We start from the raw sequence: 14,059 nt of genomic DNA, 5'->3' as shown, positions 1-14,059 counted from the left end.
AAATCCATACATCCACTACTTGACGGCCCTGTAAATTGTTCCTTACTGGGTTTTCTGCCTCCTTGTAACAGTCCCATCCATGCACCACTTTATGTACACTACAAATCCCAGAGTAAGGGCCGGGACGGTTGCCCCTGGGCACAATGGTTTACTGAACGTAGGACCCTCTAAAGTTGCACACCATGAATGGGGGAAGGGGGCGCCGTTTAGCATCTTTGTCCTGGGCGCTGGATGATCTTGTCCTGGCGCTGCCCACAGTCTATCTCAGGAGTAAACAGGAGAAGGTGGCTATGTTCCTACCTACAGTAGAACCATGGAGAACGAACGTAGCCAACCTCTAACAAGATGTTGGATCACAGATACACATACAAAGAGAACATTTTCGAGATTTGGGGAAGGCTGAGGGAATGGAAGGAACTTTTTTAAATGTAAGAATACAGAATTGGCTTAAAAAAAGGACCATCCAGGTCAACCATGCGATTTTTTCTTTAAACAGTTTAGTGTCACTTTGATTGAACCCTTATAGTCAATAACAAAGCAGTATGGGACAATCACAAATCCTAATGATAAGCACTGAATTGTACCCCTCCCAGAGACTATTCCCTTCACATCCAACAAAGTCATTAGGGTTACAATGCATTATGCTCTGCAACTGGACTGTAAAATTTCCAATTACTTTGAGTGGTGAACACGGGATGTGTATTTATTGGTGCGGCCTCACTTGCTGCTCAAGAGCGGGAATGGGGGCATCTGTAGAGTCAATTTGCTTTTTGCAACAAGGGTTATTTATCTGAAATACTGAACGCGTGGGCTTGGTTTATGTTTAAACCTATCAAATAGCAAAGGCCACATGACACACCCAATCAGAACTCTTCCGATTACAATATGTTGAAAACGGATTGGTTCCTATGGATTGCAGTACTTGGTATGGAATGCAAGGTAAACAGGTGCCTTTGGGTCACGTGGCCCCCATACTCCTATCTTATATACAGCTGTAAAATATTAACCAAGTCAGGTCTCATTTGTTAAATTGTCCATAAGAATCGCAGTTTATTTGTACAATCCATATTAAAGTGGTACTAAACTCTATCAATCATCAATAATTAATTTTTTAATCCTTATACTGCTAGCAATAGTAAATAGATAGGAAAGTACAGTGCCTTGAAAAAGTATTTATCCCCCTTAAAAATTTTCCACATTTTGTCATGCTACAACCAAAAACGTAAATGTATTTTATTGGGATTTTATGTGATAGACCAACACAAAGTGATAAATGGCTTTCAGAATTTTTTACAAATAAATATCTAAAAAGTGTGGCGTGCATTTGTATTCACCCCCCTGAGTCAATACTTTGTAGAACCACCTATCCCTGCAATTACAGCTGCAAGCCTTTTTGGGATGTCTCTACCAGATTTACACATCTAGACAGTGACATGTTTCCCCATTCTTCTTTGCAAAATAGCTCAAGCTCTGTCAGATTGGATGGAGAACGTCTGAACAGCAATTTTCAGGTCTTGCCACAGATTCTCAATTGGATTTAGGTCTGGACTTTGACAGGGACATTCTAACACATGAATATGCTTTGATCTAAACCATTCCACTGTAGCTCTGGCTGTATGTTTAGGGTTGTTGTCCTGCTGGAAGGTGAACCTCTGCCCCAGTCTCAAGTCTTTTGCAGACTATTAACAGGTTTTCTTCTTAAGCCTCGTACACACGAGTCGAAATTCGGCCGGGAATTTTCGTCCGACGACCGATCTGTCGATTTTCGACTTGTTAGTATGATGCTTCCGAGAACCGACACCGACTTTTCGGCCGAAAAAATTCTGGTGTGCAGGCTATAAAACATTTTTGTCCTCCGTCAAAACACGGCCGATTTTCGTGCAGTCAGTACAGATTGACAGGGAAAAATCTTATGAGCAAGTCTGGGCATGCTCAGAGAAGAAAGAACACAAAGAAAGCAAACCAACACATGACATCACTTCTGAAGGAGAATTTTGTCGTGCGGGAAAATTCGTGTGCAGTCTAGGCACATTCCAACCAACAAAACACAACTCTGGACAAAAGATGGACAACCGGTCGGCGGAAATTCGTTGCGTGTGTACGAGGCTTAAGATTGCCCTGTATTTGACTCCATTCATCTTCCCATCAACTCTGACCAGCTTCCCTGTCCCTACTGAAGAAAAGCATCCCCACAACATGATACTGCCACCACCATGTTTCACGGTGGGGATGGTGTGTTCAGGGTGATGTGCAGAGTTATAGTTTTCCACCACACATAGCGATTTGCTTTTAGGCCAAAAAGATTAATTTTGGTCTCATTTGACCAGAGCACCTTCTTCCACATGTTTGCTGTGTCCCCCACATGGCTTATCGCAAATTTCAAACAGGACTTATTATGGCTTTCTTCTTGCCACTCTTCCATAAAGGGCAGATTTGTGGAGTGCACGACTAATAGTTGTCCTGTGGACAGATTCTCAACCCCGAGGCCTTGGATCTCTACAGCTCCTCCAGAGTTACCATGGGCCTCTTGGCTGCTTCTCTGATTAATGCTCCCCTTGCCCCGCCTGTCAGTTTAGGTGGACGGCTATGTCTTGGTAGGTTTGCAGTTGTGCCATACTCTTTCCATTTTTGGATGATGGATTGCTGATTGTTGTAAGCACCCCTGCCAGTGGCAAATGGTTTGTCTCCCCCCTTGTAACTGCAAGAGAGCTCGTTCTTTTTAACAAAAAAAAAAAAAAAAAAAAACAACAGACTTAAGCTGGATACACACTATCCAACTTTTGTGGTTAGATTTCCTTCAGATTTACTTTTTCTATGTAGTGCAAGGGCCTGCCAGATTGCATACGAATTGAAAGTGTTTAGGTCTGACCTCATATTATATGGTTTTGGTAAATCTAAAGGAAAAAGTCTTCAGAAAATCTTATAGTGTGTATGGCCCATAACTGGCTGGACAACCAGATGACAAAAAAGAAAGAAAGCCTAAAAAAAAAAAAAAAAAAAAAAAAAAAGAAAACTAGCGCAGCCATCACATCTAAGAATTGGTCAGCTGCAATATAATAAATGTTTGTTTTGGTGTTTAATGCAACTTTAGTCCCGGTTCCCATTTCTGCGATGCGGGAACGCTGCGAATATACAGTGCGTTCCCGCATCGCATCCGCACCCCTGGCAGTTCACACTGCCATATGCTATACGCTGGGGGTGTCAAAAGTTAACGACATCCCCAGATCAGATCGCATATTGCAGTGCGATCTGAAAGTTCGCACAGAATCGGATCGCACTAGTGTCATGCCATCCAATTCTGCTGCGGACCAAAAAAAGGGTCCTGTGCGTGTTTCATTGCGATTACGGTGCGAATTCAGCCATACAAACTGTTTGGCTAAATTTGCACCGCACAGAGATCACATGTAATTTTAGGAGCAGTGCGCTCCGAATTACATGCCATCTCTGTGATCACACAAATGTGAACCGACACTTAGGCCCTTTTCACACCTGAGCGTATTTCAGATCGTAAAACGCTCATCTCTGAAGTCTCAAAACACCCAACAAGCAAAATCCCATTCATTTCTATGGCCCCTGTTCACATCTGAGCGTTTTGTCACCTGAAGGAAAACGCCTGTAGCTCAAAAAAATACAGGAGCTTCTTTTAGGCTGATCAAGAGCTGTTCTGGTCCCATAGGAATGCTTAAAAACGCCGTTATCTGCGTTTCACGCACGTTTTTCAAACACACAGATGGTCTCCACCCCTTTTAACACACCCATGTTTTTTACATAAATCAAAACGCCTGCAAAAAACACCCCAAAAAACGCCTCAGGTGTGAATGCAGCCTTCTTTTTTATCAGATTACAAGCGTTTTTGTTTGATGTCAATGCCTGTCTTCAAACCCTTTCAAAAAACGCCTAAACAAAAGCCCATAAAAACGATACGCTCCAGTGTGAATGAAGCCTTAGGCCCTGTTCACACCTGAGCATATTTCAGCACAAAAACGCTCATCACTGAAGTCTTAAAATGCTCAACAAGCAAAATCCCATTCATTTCAATGGCCCCTGTTCACATCTGAGCGTTTTGTCGCCTGAAGCAAAACGCCTGAAGCTCAAAAAAGTACAGGAGCTTCTTTTTTGGCAGATTACAGGCGTTTTTGTTAGTTGTCAATGCCTGCTTCCAAACACCTGAAAAAACACAGAAAAAACACCTGAAAACGATACGCTCAGGTGTGAATGAAGCCTTAAGGCCAGAGTAATAGACTCCATTCATACCTATGCAGTTTGCTTTTGAGCATTTCTGCAGTGCTTTTTACTGCAATTTTGCTGCGATTTGAGTTTGTTTTTTTTTTTTGTTTTTTTTGGGCAAATTTAAAAATGCAAATTGTGGTTCACTACATGCTTCTCTGCATCTTCTCATTGAAGTCTATTGGACCAAAAAAAAAAAAAAAAAAAAGCACCGTTTTGGGTTTAAAAGAGATCCTGACACTTTCCAAAAACTCAGAGGCACAAAAATACATTTATGCGAATGTGATCTATAGGAACCCGTGTTAAACATAATGTCCTGCGTTTCTGCAATAAGCCTGAAAAAATGCATTGGTGTGAATAGAGCCTAAGGCTGGCCATACACTATACAATTTTCTTATTCAATTTCCTTTAGATTTACCTTCAACTATGTAGTGCAAGGGCTTGTCTGATTGCATACAAATTGAAAGTGTTTAGGTTTGACCTTATATTATATGGTTTTGGTAAATCTAAAGGAAAGTTGAACAAGAAAATTGTATAGTGTATGGCCAGCCTTAGGCCAGGTTCATGTATGCTGCGGCATGGGAGTCAGGTGTGTCCCCTGTTCACTGATTCAGGTCTGAGTTTTTGGCTGGATTTGCACCGGAAAATGGAACCAAAGACGCACAGGACCCTTTTCTAAATGGAGACTGCGGTCGCCCCAGAGCTGTGTGAACCGCCACCTTTGAGAGTCGGTCACACTTTCCTGTCATGGGACTTGGATGCAGGGAAACCGCATCCAATTCTCATATGTGTGACCCCGGCCCTACTGAGAGATGAAAGCCTAGGGATGAGCCCAAGCATGTATAGATCCTCGTCCGAACCCATCTCAGCTATCCCACCAGTAAGCTTAAGTAACACCTTACGGACCGCCCACAGTGTATTTATGTCGGTACTTTGACGTTAGCTGCCATAACCTCTGTATTTTTTTTAACGGCGGGTGGTACGCTTTAACATAAGCGTGGTCACAGCGGCGGATTCAACTTTATTGCCCTTCTATCGCTTCCTGGTCGTTTTCCCCCGCTTACCGTCGGTAGCAAGGAAAACGATCCGGTGCGCTCTCCTCTCAGGCAGGAAGATGAGTGAGGGCAAGATGGCCCCCACTCCACTCTATGGCCTTGGAGGACTGGAGCGACGTCAATTGTCGCTTCCTAGCAACAGTTTTAAATAGCCCATTTTTTTTTCCATTATGAAAGGAAAAAAAAATACTTTTTATTTCTTTTTTAGTGTAGATGTGAGATGTGAGGTCTTTTTTGACCCCAGATCTCACAATAAAGAGATCCTGTCATGCTTAATTCTATTACAAGGGATGTTTACATTCCTTGTAATAGTAATAAAAGTGATCAAAACATTTTTTTTTTTTTTTTTAAAAAAGGACAGTGTAAAATGAAAAAACATAAAATAAACAGGAAACATTTCTTTTTTTTAAATTAAAGAGATTCGGTTGGGGGGGGGGGGGGGGTTGCATTGTTGTCCTTCCTAGTTCTGTGTTTTTTTTCCCCTTTATTTCTGTACTCAAGTTTTTTGCAAAATTAATAACAATAATTTACTAAAAAAAAAAAAAAAATTTAAGCGCCCTGCCTCTGTAACTCTAAACTGGTAACCTGTAGAAAATGTTTAATGTATCGCCTATGGGGATTTTTAAGTACTAATGCTTGTAGCCATTCCACGAGTGTGCGCAATTTTGAAGCATGACATGTTGGCTATTTACTCAGCTAACTTTACTGTTTTCTTAAAAAAAGTGTATTTTTCCCAAAAAATTGCGTTTGTAAGCAAATACGGTGTGATAAAAAATATTGCAACGATCTCCCATTTTATTCTCTAGGGTCTCTGCTAAAAAAAAATTATATATATATATATATATATATATATATATATATATATATATATATATATATATATATATATATATATACACACATATATATACACACACACACACACAGACTCTCTCTATATATACATACACTTTATATATATATATATAATATGTTTGGGGGGGTTCTACTTCTAAGTAATTTTCTAGATTAAAAAAAAAAAGAAAAAAAAAAAAAACTATACGAACAATCGTTCAAACTAATTTTCAAAAAACAAACACACCGTGAGAGCAAACAATTGTTCCATCATGTATTGACCAATAAATCCTTCAATGGACATAAATAATCAGTTTTTTGTTCATTTTCTTTCACATATTCCTAGTGCAAACAGTTTGGACAAGAAATACATGAACCTTCCAATTTATCATTCGTTTGGTAGAAAAGTTCTAAACTTGTCCTTCGTTTTTTCAGCTCAAAAACGTCACAACCGATTACTGATTCGTGCCCATTAACTGGCCAAAAAACAAAAGAACTGTCCAAATGACCGAATTTCACCCGATTTTTCATATAGTGTATGGCCGACATTAAGCTGGCCATACACTAGCCGGACTATCGGGCAAACTAATTTTCAAAAAACTAAAAAATCGGCAGTGAGAGCAGACGATCGTGCCATCATGTAATGACCGAATTTCGAATGATAAATCGTTCAATGGACATAAATGAATCAATTTTTCGTTCAGTTTGTCACATATGCCTAGTGCAAACAGGTCAGCCGAGAAACACATTGACCATTCAATTTATCGTTTCAGTCGGCGGATTTTCAAAACTGTTACTTCGATTTTTCGGCTCTGAAAAGTTAAAAACGATTTTCTATTTGTGCCCATTAACTGGACCAAAAAACGAACGATCGGACCAAATGACAGATTTTCCAACGATCTTTCGGCTAGTGTATGGCCAGCATTAAAGTGGTTAAATGCAGACTGCGGTCGCCCCAGAGCTGTGTGAAGCGGCTCCATTGAAAGTCGGTCACACTCTCCTGTCATGCGACTTGGATGCAGGGAAACCGACATCCAATTCTCATATGTGTGACCCCGGCCCTACTGAGAGATGAAAGCCTAGAGATGAGCCCAAGCATGTTTAGATCCTCGTCAGAACCCATCTCAGCTATCCCACCAGTAAGCATTAACTACACAAAGCCAATCATAACCTGCCGAGGGCCAGTCACCTCAATAGGGCACAGCTACACAGGAGAACGTTCGTCGCTCAACAGTGCTTGCGATTACTCACCAGGAGAAGCGATTGATTGCTAAGCAGATGATCCCAATCAGTAAGCTTCACAAGTTGCATATAAAAGTTAATTGGTGATGATTAGAGCACTGTGAGATCCGTCAGATTATGCTGTGCTACATTACTTGTGTTAAATATTCTATTGAAAGCCATTTGTTCCTTCTATTTAGCCATCAATCTCTACTCCTGGCCATTCATTGCTACCAATTTTAATGGTGCGACTTAGCTACTAAAAATCTCCAGCATAGCTCTAGCCTAGCCTAATGACTGCCTAGTGGTTGAAGCAAGGCATTTAAATTGTCCGCATAGCATAGACGTTAAGGGGCCGGTTCACACTAGTGCAATGGCAGACATCGCATGTGATTCGCACCGTTTTGCTGTGCAGATCAAATGCGATGTCTCTGCGATGCGAATTCAGCCATACAAACAGCGCATTTGGACCAAACTCGTGCAGGACCTTTTTTGTCCACACCAGAATGGGATCGCATGGCTGTTCACACCCATGCAATCCCATTCTGAAAACTGTTTGCGGGGTGTCCTTAACTTAACATACACTTCACAATCAGCTTGAATGAACAAATATGCGATTTTGATGTGGTGCGAATTGGTGCAGCATCTAGTGTGAACCGGGTCTGTAGTTACAGCACTGTAAATTAAAAAAAAAATCATTATCAAGCGTGGGTAAAGGCTGCCATAGACGGTCCGAATTTCATCTGATTCCTGCTGAATCAGCTGAAATTCTAGCCGTGTGTGGCCCTGTTGGCAAAACCTGGCTTGACAAAAGTCAAGGAGCCAGGTGCAAAATAGTTGGCCAAACAGTGACTGCATCCAATCAGATGCGGTCACTCTTTGGATATTCTGCGGTAAATTGCGCAAACAGAATTGGGCGACAATCGCTGCAAAATCACGTTGTGTTTGGGGGTGCCATTGCAAGTCACAGGAATCGCACGGGCGTCCCGCAACTTGCAATGGTTTGCTGCAATTCTGCCCGCGATCCGATATGCCTATATGTGAATGGAACAAGGAGAGGACCGGTGATGCCATGAAACCGGGTAAACACACCTGGAGAAAAAGTATAAGGCCGGGTCCACACAGCTCCGGGGTGGCCGCGGTCTGCACTGGAAAAGGGTCCTGTGTGTCTTTGGCTCCGTTTCAGGTCTTAATTCAGCCAAAAATTCAGACCCGATTTGCACCTTAAATGGAGAACGGGATGCACCGGACCCCCTGCTGTGAGCTTTGTCATCATGGCGAGACCAATCAGACGGCCGGATGACACGGACCCGGAAGGAAGACCTGGTGAAGATAGAAGCGCCTGTCAGGAGTGACAGCGTGGCGCTGAAGGGCTTCCTTTTAAGGTAATTCTTGCATAATGTGCTAGCATGGAATGCATGCTAGCACATTATGCCTTTACCTTGCAGGGTTTAAAAAAAAAAAATAATATTTGGTGCGGTTTACTACTGCTTTAACTCAGCCATCCTAAACTAGGATTCCTCCAGAGGTTGCTAGGGGTTCCTTGATCTGTGGCTGATTGACCTCTCATTTGATGGTGCTTCCATATTTCCACTTAGAAGAACCAGTAGCATTGACACTAATGATCTTTTTAGCTGACTGTAAGGGGGGACTTCTTCCTACTGATTAGAGATGGGCTTGGGCCACCAGGATCGGGCAGGTGGGTTGGGGACTAGGATCCCGAACACGCCTGAGCCCATCTCTAGTAGGGACTAGGATCCCAACCACGCCTGAGCCCATCTCTAGTTGGGACTAGGATCCCAACCACGCCTGAGCCCATCTCTAGTTGGGACTAGGATCCCAACCACGCCTGAGCCCATCTCTAGTTGGGACTAGGATCCCAACCACGCCTGAGCCCATCTCTAGTTGGGACTAGGATCCCAACCACGCCTGAGCCCATCTCTAGTTGGGACTAGGATCCCAACCACGCCTGAGCCCATCTCTAGTTGGGACTAGGATCCCAACCACGCCTGAGCCCATCTCTAGTTGGGACTAGGATCCCAACCACGCCTGAGCCCATCTCTAGTTGGGACTAGGATCCCAACCACGCCTGAGCCCATCTCTAGTTGGGACTGGGATCCCAACCACGACTGAGCCCATCTCTAGTTGGGACTGGGATCCCAACCACGCCTGAGCCCATCTCTAGTTGGGACTGGGATCCCAACCCCGCCTGAGCCCATCTCTAGTTGGGACTAGGATCCTAAACGCGCCTGAGCCCATCTCTAGTTGGGACTAGGATCCCAAACGCGCCTGAGCCCATCTCTAGTTGGGACTAGGATCCCAAACACGCCTGAGCCCATCTCTAGTTGGGACTAGTAGGATCCCAAACGTGCCTGAGCCCATCTCTAGTTGGGACTAGGTTCCCAAACATGCCTGAGCCCATCTCTAGTTGGGACTAGGATCCCAAAGGCGCCTGAGCCCATCTCTAGTTGAGACTAGGATCCCAGACGCGCCTGAGCCCATCTCTAGTTGGGACTAGGATCCCAGACGTGCCTGAGCCCCTCTCTAGTTGGGACTAGGATCCCAGACGCGCCTGAGCCCATCTCTAGTTGGGACTAGGATCCCAGACGCGCCTGAGCCCATCTCTAGTTGGGACTAGGATCCCAAACGCGCCTGAGCTCATCTCTAGTTGGGACTAGGATCCCAAACGTGCCTGAGCCCATCTCTAGTTGGGACTAGGATCCCGAACGCGCCTGAGCCCATCTCTAGTTGGGACTAGGATCCCAAACGCGCCTGAGCCCATCTCTAGTTGAGACTAGGATCCCAAATGCGCCTGAGCCCATCTCTAGTTGGGACTGGAAACCCAAACACGCTTGAGCCCATCTCTAGTTGGGATCGGGATCCCAAAAACGCCTGAGCCCATCTCTAGTTGGGACCAGGATCCCAAACGCGCCTGAGACCATCTCTAGTTGGGACTAGGATCCCAAACGCGCCTGAGCCCATCTCTAGTTGGGACTGGGATCCCAAACGCGCCTGAGCCCATCTCTAGTTGGGACTGGGATCCCAAACGCGCCTGAGCCCATCTCTAGTTGGGACTGGGATCCCAAACGCGCCTGAGCCCATCTCTAGTTGGGACTGGGATCCCAAACACGCTTGAGCCCATCTCTACTTGGGACTGGGATCCCAAACACGCTTGAGCCCATCTCTACTTGGGACTGGGATCCCAAACACGCTTGAGCCCATCTCTAGTTGGGACTAGGATTCCAAACGCGCCTGAGCCCATCTCTAGTTGAGACTAGGATCCCAAACGCGCCTGAGCCCATCTCTAGTTGGGACTAGGATCCCAAATGCGCCTGAGCCCATCTCTAGTAGGGACTGGAAACCCAAACACGCTTGAGCCCATCTCTAGTTGGGACTGGGATCCCAAAAACGCCTGAGCCCATCTCTAGTTGGGACCGGGATCCCAAACGCGCCTGAGCCCATCTCTAGTTGGGACTGGGATCCCAAACGCGCCTGAGCCCATCTCTAGTTGGGACTGGGATCCCAAACGCGCCTGAGCCCATCTCTAGTTGGGACTGGGATCCCAAACACGCTTGAGCCCATCTCTACTTGGGACTGGGATCCCAAACACGCTTGAGCCCATCTCTACTTGGGACTGGGATCCCAAACACGCTTGAGCCCATCTCTAGTTGGGACTAGGATCCCAAACGCGCCTGAGCCCATCTCTAGTTGAGACTAGGATCCCAAACGCGCCTGAGCCCATCTCTAGTTGGGACTAGGATCCCAAACGCGCCTGAGCCCATCTCTAGTTGAGACTAGGATCCCAAACGCGCCTGAGCCCATCTCTAGTTGGGACTAGGATCCCAAATGCGCCTGAGCCCATCTCTAGTTGGGACTGGAAACCCAAACACGCTTGAGCCCATCTCTAGTTGGGACTGGGATCCCAAAAACGCCTGAGCCCATCTCTAGTTGGGACCGGGATCCAAAACGCGCCTGAGCCCATCTCTAGTTGGGACTAGGATCCCAAACGCGCCTGAGCCCATCTCTAGTTGGGACTGGGATCCCAAACGCGCCTGAGCCCATCTCTAGTTGGGACTGGGATCCCAAACGCGCCTGAGCCCATCTCTAGTTGGGACTGGGATCCCAAACGCGCTTGAGCCCATCTCTACTTGGGACTGGGATCCCAAACACGCTTGAGCCCATCTCTACTACTGACCACCAATAAGGGGCATTTTCCCAGCAGTGGTTCCCGAAGACCTGAAAATTATTTCAAGGGATCATCTGGGGTAAAAAGGCTGTCCTAACAACATAACTAATCTGGGAGTGTCTCTGCCACTTCAGGTTTATGGCCGGCATAATTCTATCTAATAGCTATTGCGTTTTGTGTGAATATTATCAGAAGTTATTATGAGGCGCCGACGTGACCCTCCTCAATGACTTGCAGAAATGGAGGTAATCCATTAGCAGTATCCGTGCCTCCTAACCACACAGCCTGTTGCTGATATAGGAGGCAAGCCCTGGCAGATCAGGGTGGCAGGTGTGGCCCCGGCATTGTCTGAAGGGGCAATCACACTGCCAAGGTACATACACAGCCTAGGAAAAGCCTAAAACACACACGTAGAAGTAAAGCAAAGTCATCATGATACAACAAACGGCTTCACCCACCCACACACACCCTCTATACACCTCTCTCTAACCATCAGCAGGTAGATACAGCCACTAACCCTTCCTGTGCTGGATAAGAGAGGGTGATCTGTCCACGGATTGTTTCATAGATCCATTGTGTAAGCTCCTTTGTGTAACTTCTTTGTTATGCAACCCCAGTGCTGCAAGCTGTATGCTGTATGACAAGCTGCTCGCCTGCCTGTCAGTGCCCTTTAACTCCTGTCTGTTCCGCAAAGTAAAGATTAACCCTTCCCTATGATTCTACTGAGCAAGATTGTGGAAAGCAAGCCAAGAGCAGAATAAGCTGCAAGGCAAAGCCTGGCATTAGCATATTAGAGCCAGTTTAGGCAACGCCCAGCTACCAGAGAACTACAAGTACCAACATGCCACAGCTTGCCCATTATATCTCATTATATCCCTGCCCTGTCACCCTTTTCCACTGAGCAATATGGTATTCTGTGAATGATTCCCAAATCAAGGAAAGCAGTAGTCTAAAAAAAAAAATCCTTCTGAACATGCTAGCTGACTGGCTGTCTCTGGCTTCAGCAGTTAAAGTGTATGGCTGGCCAAAACCGTTGTATTTCGTTTTTGACAGAGTATAGGTTAGAATCCCTGCCAGGTTTTTATTGCTAAATGGGGCTCTGTTAGAGACCAATTATCCTCACTTCCTGTCCTGATGACAACTTTTATCCAGACAGGAAGTGAGGAGAAATCTCCAACAGCAAAACAGGCAAATACATTTTTGTATTTTTTTTAGCAGAGGAAAGTTAGAACCTTATTAATTTTTTTCTGTCTGTGTTCCAATTGCTGATTTCATCTTACTTCCTGTGTTCCAATTGCTGATTTCATCTTACTTCCTGTGTTCCAATTGCTGATTTCATCTTACTTCCTGTCTGGTAAAGCATTGTCACCATAGGAGTAAGTAATGGGCCATACACACTATACAATTGTTTTTAGATTTTTTTCCTTTAGATTTACCAAAACCATATAATATGAGGTCAAATCTAAACACTTTCAACTTGTATCCAATCAGGCAGGCCCATGCACTACATAGTTGAAGGTAAATTTAAAGGAAATCTAACAACAAAAGTTGTATAGTGTGTATCCAGCTTAAAAGTAAATCACTCCAATGGAGCCTCGGATAGCAGTAAAGACCAGACAGAGGATCTAATCCTTCCTCACTCTTTCCAAAACTAGAAAAGATGTTTTTTGGCTTGACATGCACTTGAACTGACCTCAGACAAGCATGCAACATGTGATTGGAATGTATGTGGGCTACTCATCCCAACCTCCCCTTATGCCGGTTCAGTGTTTGATAAACTATTGAAGCCTGGGACAGCCAGATAAATGGCATTTTCCTTTAAAGAGATGCCATCACCTAGTCCATGTTGGTCAGGGACCCTCCTAACCAACTGATACTCACCTTGCCAGCACTCCTTCCTCAATCACAGCCAGTGCTAAACTTGCTAGTGTTTGGTGCTTTCAGGAGTGGTGCCAGCACTCTCAGTCATGTGCCAGTGCTCGGGCCCAGTGATTGGCTGCTAGACCTAAGCTCGGTCATGTGAGAGGGGGGTCACATGCTCCCCAATAACTATAAGCTCCGGGTATTATCTCTGGCTGCAGCAGGATTCCTAGGTGAGTAAAAACAACCATGCACATGCTTCTCTGGTGTCACTTGTTTGCTGGTGAGCCACATGCTGCAGCATTTGGGCCTACAGGGGATCAGCACTGTAGAAGCAGGCGAGTGGTTCATTTAGCACAGGGTTGTCAAAACTATGGCCCTCCAGCTGTTGCGGAACTACACGTCCCATGAGGCATTGTAAATTGCTGACATTCACAGACATGACTAGGCATGATGGGTGGAGCAACTTGACTGGCCTGCACAGAGTCCTGACCTCAACCCGATAGACCACCTTTGGGATGATTTTGGGGGCAGACTGAAGCCTTGTACACACGATCAAATTATCGAATGATCTGTTGCATGCTAGTCTCATATGGAAAGTGAAGAGGTTACTTTCATACGAAAATTCTCATACCACAGAATTCAACTTCAGAAGTGATGTCATGTGTTGAATTGT

At 45.0% G+C, this 14,059-nt stretch overlaps 1 protein-coding gene across 3 annotated transcripts in view; it reads right to left on the bottom strand.

Annotated features, from left to right (window-relative positions):
* G6PD (glucose-6-phosphate dehydrogenase) overlaps positions 1-14,059 on the bottom strand; it is a 92,845-nt gene that overhangs the window by 54,340 nt on the left and 24,446 nt on the right. Inside the window, exon 1 of one of the 3 annotated variants that reach the window (XM_082262901.1) lies at positions 12,041-12,159. The exons of the other annotated variants lie outside the window; for them this stretch is intronic. Within the exon in view, the coding sequence (XP_082119027.1) occupies positions 12,041-12,089 (49 nt within the window). The 5' untranslated portion in view covers positions 12,090-12,159. Of the gene's footprint in view, positions 1-12,040; positions 12,160-14,059 lie in introns of those variants that run through there. 3 annotated transcript variants of the gene reach the window in all.

The sequence above is a fragment of the Pelophylax lessonae genome (genome assembly GCF_965119305.1).
Source record: "Pelophylax lessonae genome assembly, chromosome: 7".
NCBI lineage: Eukaryota > Metazoa > Chordata > Amphibia > Anura > Ranidae > Pelophylax > Pelophylax lessonae.
The sequence above is the reverse complement of the archived record's forward strand: the minus strand, read 5'-3'. Positions and strand labels throughout refer to the sequence as shown.